The sequence below is a fragment of the Drosophila elegans genome, unplaced genomic scaffold, assembly GCF_018152505.1.
Source record: "Drosophila elegans isolate 14027-0461.03 unplaced genomic scaffold, ASM1815250v1 contig_451, whole genome shotgun sequence".
NCBI lineage: Eukaryota > Metazoa > Arthropoda > Insecta > Diptera > Drosophilidae > Drosophila > Drosophila elegans.
The window spans coordinates 1-4,577 of record NW_024545838.1 but is presented as its reverse complement, the minus strand read 5'-3'; the positions used below and the strand labels follow the sequence as shown (position 1 = coordinate 4,577).

General features: G+C 35.9%; 1 protein-coding gene across 1 annotated transcript; it reads left to right on the top strand.

The window, feature by feature from the left end:
• Positions 1-302: 302 nt before the first annotated feature.
• LOC121467515 lies at positions 303-1,361 on the top strand. The gene is made up of 2 exons (XM_041708935.1): positions 303-1,216; positions 1,294-1,361. Exons 1-2 carry the CDS (start codon positions 308-310, stop codon positions 1,300-1,302), a joined length of 918 nt encoding a protein of 305 aa, XP_041564869.1. The 5' UTR covers positions 303-307; the 3' UTR covers positions 1,303-1,361.
• Positions 1,362-4,577: the final 3,216 nt, after the last annotated feature.

The following is a 4,577-nucleotide window of genomic DNA, read 5'->3' as shown; positions in this document are numbered from 1 at the left end:
AAATAAAAATAAAACTCAAGAATTGAAATAAATAATATAAACCTGCGTCAACAACTTCAGAAGTGGGATAGTCCCATTAATACATTCGCCTACATAGCCATACCTGAGAGCACACATTTTTTTCCGCTTGTATAATTACGACGCCATTCTGAAATGGACAAGACACAAATTGGTGAGTGGCTACAAGCCAACGAAATCGAGTTCCCTGCAAGTGCAACTTTTAAGGCAATTGTGCAAGCTCGCTTTGATGCTGGATACCAAGAAGTGGCTGAAATCCCAGAAAGTATTAGAGGAGCAGAACTCCAAAATGGAAGTATTAAGCCAAGGAGCCGCTACCGAAGGCATCCAGACATTGGAAGAAGAAGAAGCACTGCTTGACGCCGCCATAAGGGTTGCTGAGAAGAAGAAAATATTTGCCGGATTGATGAAAAACGTCGACAAAACGACAGATGACCTCCAAATGGTGAAGCACCTCGTGAGCCCGTTTTCTGCTACTGAAAATGAGGAAGCCCTTAAGTGGATTTTGAATTTTGAGAGAGTCTGCAGAGATATCAACACATGTACAAATTTTCAACTGCGCTGCGTACGAATGTTGATGAAATCGGGTACAGATGCCGACTTGTTTGTGAGTGTTGATCGATCGAACACTTACGACGAATTTAAGACAAATTTCATAAAAACATTCGGTCGTGGAAGCTCAACTGCTGATATTGTATTGCTACTTAAGGAAACCATGTTCAACCCCGCGAAGAACACCGTTATGGGATACATACTTCTGATGGAGGAAATTGCTATGCGTGCAAATATTGACGAAAAATTGACAGTGCAGTTCGTCATTGATGGTTTTCGCGATCGTTCAGCCAATATCGCTATATTGTACACAGCAACAACAATCGCACAATTGAAGGAATTGGCTTGGAAGTATGGCAATCTAAGGAAGAAGTCACACAATTTTCCTCAACGCATGGAAAATACTGGAGGAGATCGGAAAACAGTCCGGTGCTACAATTGCTCTGCTTATGGGCACTACGCTTCGTCGTGCACTGCGCCGAAACGCGAGAAGGGATCTTGTTTCCGTTGTGGATCCCTCCAACATATGCTAAAGGATTGTCAGCAGAAGCCAGCAAGTGATCCGAGAGTGGTGGGAGCAGCCAACAACCAGCCGATACGAGATGACGAAGAGGAGCCTAATATGTTTATTCCGATTTTTAACCAGGTAGGAGTATATTTTTACACTGATTGCCAACATAAGCCTAACGTAACTCTTCTGTCTGCCATGTTCGATACGGGAAGCGCCATTAATTTAATTCAGCACTCTGCGATTCCTTATAAAAACTTTAGTAATATACTGGTCCCGACGAATTACTATGGAGTTAATGGATTTAAAATTAAAACATTCGGAAAAATTTTTGTCAGGCTCGTTTTTCAAAACATAGAAGAAGAAATTTCATTTTTTGTTGTACCCAATAATTATGTTTCAACTAATGTTCTGTTAGGCCGTAAGTTTTTTGAGAAATTTGGAATAAAATTGATTTCTAAGGATAAGGTAAAAGAAATTGTAGAAGTGAATTTATTTAAGGATAGTGAACCATTGAAAATAGTGAGTATTGAACCAATAAATAGACTTCAGAATAGTGAAACATATAGAGACAGTGACCATTTAGAAAGCAGTAGAGATTTTGAAGAGTTGTATATAGAAAATGAAATAGTTAGTGACGACAGCATTCCGTATATATATAGTATTGATGTATTTCAGGATGATGAAAGTTTTGACATTGACCCGAAGTTAAGTGATGAAGATCGAAGCGAACTCAGTGAAATAATAAGATTGAATTACTTATGTTTATCTAACATCCCAGCGATCCAACATAGTTATGAAATGAGGCTAAGACTTAAGTCTGAAGAACCGGTACGCACTGTACCAAGAAGACTGTCGTATCAGGAGAAGAAAGAAGTAGATTCAAAAATTGATGAGTTATTGAAAAAAGGATTCATAAGAGAAAGCAATTCACCCTATAGTTCCGCTATCGTTCTTGTTAAGAAAAAATCTTGAGAAAAGCGTATGTGTGTAGATTATAGACAACTTAATAAGATAACCGTTCGAGACGGATACCCCCTTCCCCTCATAGATGACTGCTTAGAGAGATTAGAAGGAAATAAGTATTTTACATTGTTAGATTTGAAAAATGGATATCATCAAGTGAAAGTAGCAGAAAGTTCCGTGCAGTATACAGCATTTGTAACACCTTCCGGTCAATATGAATATACAAGAATGCCTTTCGGACTCATGAATGCACCCGCAGTATTTATGAGATTTATTAACTTTATTCTACAACCTTTGATTCGCGAAGGAAATGTAGTAGTTTATATAGACGATATTGCTATAGGCTCGAAAACATTGAACGAACATTTTAAGATTGTAGGAAGAGTATTACGAATTTTAGCAGAGTACCGATTGGAAATTAAAATAAATAAGTGCCAGTTCGCTTACAAAAGCATTGAATTTTTAGGGTATACACTGAGTGAAAAAGGAATAAGTCCGAATTATGAGCACACATCAACTATTAAACATCTTCCGATACCAAAAGATCGCCATGGAATGCAGAAATGTTTAGGACTATTTTCTTACTTTAGGAGGTTTATTCCGGCATACTCAAAAATAGCAAAGCCATTGCAAGAGCTCACAAAATCAGGTGTTAAGTATGAACTTAGTGAGGATTGTATAAAAACTTTTGAATATCTTCGTGACAAATTAATTTCATCTCCCATATTATCCTTGTACAACCCAAATCGAGAGACTGAATTGCATTGCGACGCAAGTAGCGAGGGATTTGGAGGAATTTTGTTGCAAAAGCAGGATGATAATAAGTTTCACCCAATAGCCTATTTTTCACAAAGAGCAACAAAACTAGAAGCTAGATATGAAAGCTTTAAATTGGAAACATTAGCTGTAGTTTATTCATTACGAAAATTCAGAATATATTTAGAAGGAATTCCGTTTAACATAGTAACAGATTGTAATGCAGTAGTTTTGTGCCTAGGGAAAGGACGCCTTAACTCGAGCATTGCCAGATGGGCTTTAGAATTGGCTAATTACAATTATACCCTTAAGCATCGTAGTGGAAAATATATGACTCATGTTGATTCATTAAGTAGATACCCTTCAGCCTTAAATGAGAGTTTTGAATATGAACCAGTAGTGAATATCCAAAATAGTGACAACAAAGATCAAATAGTTTCAGTAATTGACAGTGACGACATCAACCTTCAGCTTCAGATAACGCAAAATAGAGATAGTATTATAGTGAAATTGAAAGAACAATTAGAACAAGGAAGTGTGAAGAACTTTATATTAAGCGATGGAATTGTTTATAGATTAGGTGAGAATGATATTGAATTGCTATATGTACCAGCTGAAATGGAATCCCATATAATAAGGAGGGTTCATGAAAATTTATGTCATTTAGGTTCCGAGAAGTGCTTAAAAGAAATAATGAGACACTATTGGTTTCCGAACATGAAAGCTAAAATAGATGCATTTATTGGAAATTGCTTAAAGTGTATCATGTTTACGGTACCCACACATGCGAATAATCGAACACTTCATAATATACCTAAGCGACCAATTCCGTTTGATACATTACACATAGACCATTTTGGACCTTTACCTTCAGTTATATCGAAAAAGAAACATTTGCTAGTAATTATTGATGGATTTACCAAATTTGTTAAGTTGTATCCAGTGAATTCAACGAGTACAAAAGAAGTCAACATGTGTTTTTCGAAATATTTTCAATACTATAGTCGACCACGTAGAGTTGTAAGTGATAGAGGTACATGTTTTACGTCATTAGAATTTGCCAAATTTTTATTAGAAAATAATATCGAACACGTTAAGGTAGCAACTGCGTCACCTCAAGCGAACGGACAGGTGGAGAGAGTAAATAGGACAATAAAAGCGATGCTGGCCAAGATAACTGAACCAATTAAGCATGAAGACTGGAGCAAACTTTTAGATAGGGCCGAATATGCCATTAATAATTCAATGCATTCAACTACAAAGGAATTACCCTCAGTATTATTATTTGGAGTTCAGCAGAGAGGTTGCAATATTGACGCATTAACAGAATACTTTGATGATAGAAATGATATACCACAGAGTAATTTAGAAAATGTGCGTAAGAATTCTTCAGATAAAATAGAACAGTGCCAGAAAAGGAGCAAAGAATATTTTCAAGAAAAAATCATAAAGATCATATATAATTTGAGGAAGGCGATTTTGTTGTAATGCGAAACATTGACACCACAATTGGTACAAACAAAAAGTTTGTACCAAAAAGTACAAAGGACCATATATCGTTAAAAAGATATTGCCAAACGATAGATATGTCATAAGTGATATTGAAAATTGTCAAATTAGTCAAATTCCCTATGAAGGAATTGTAGAAGCATGTCGGATACGAAAATGGGCAGATTGGCGTAATCAGTGTGAAATTAACTCCTAATATATGCTAAATTAATTTAATTATATATCATAACTAGTCAAAATTATTACTAACTAAAACATATAATATTAA

What these genes read in the sequence shown, in the direction of transcription:
- LOC121467515 (XM_041708935.1), top strand. Translation starts at nt 308, where the DNA reads ATGGAAGTATTAAGCCAAGGAGCCGCTACCGAAGGCATCCAGACATTG.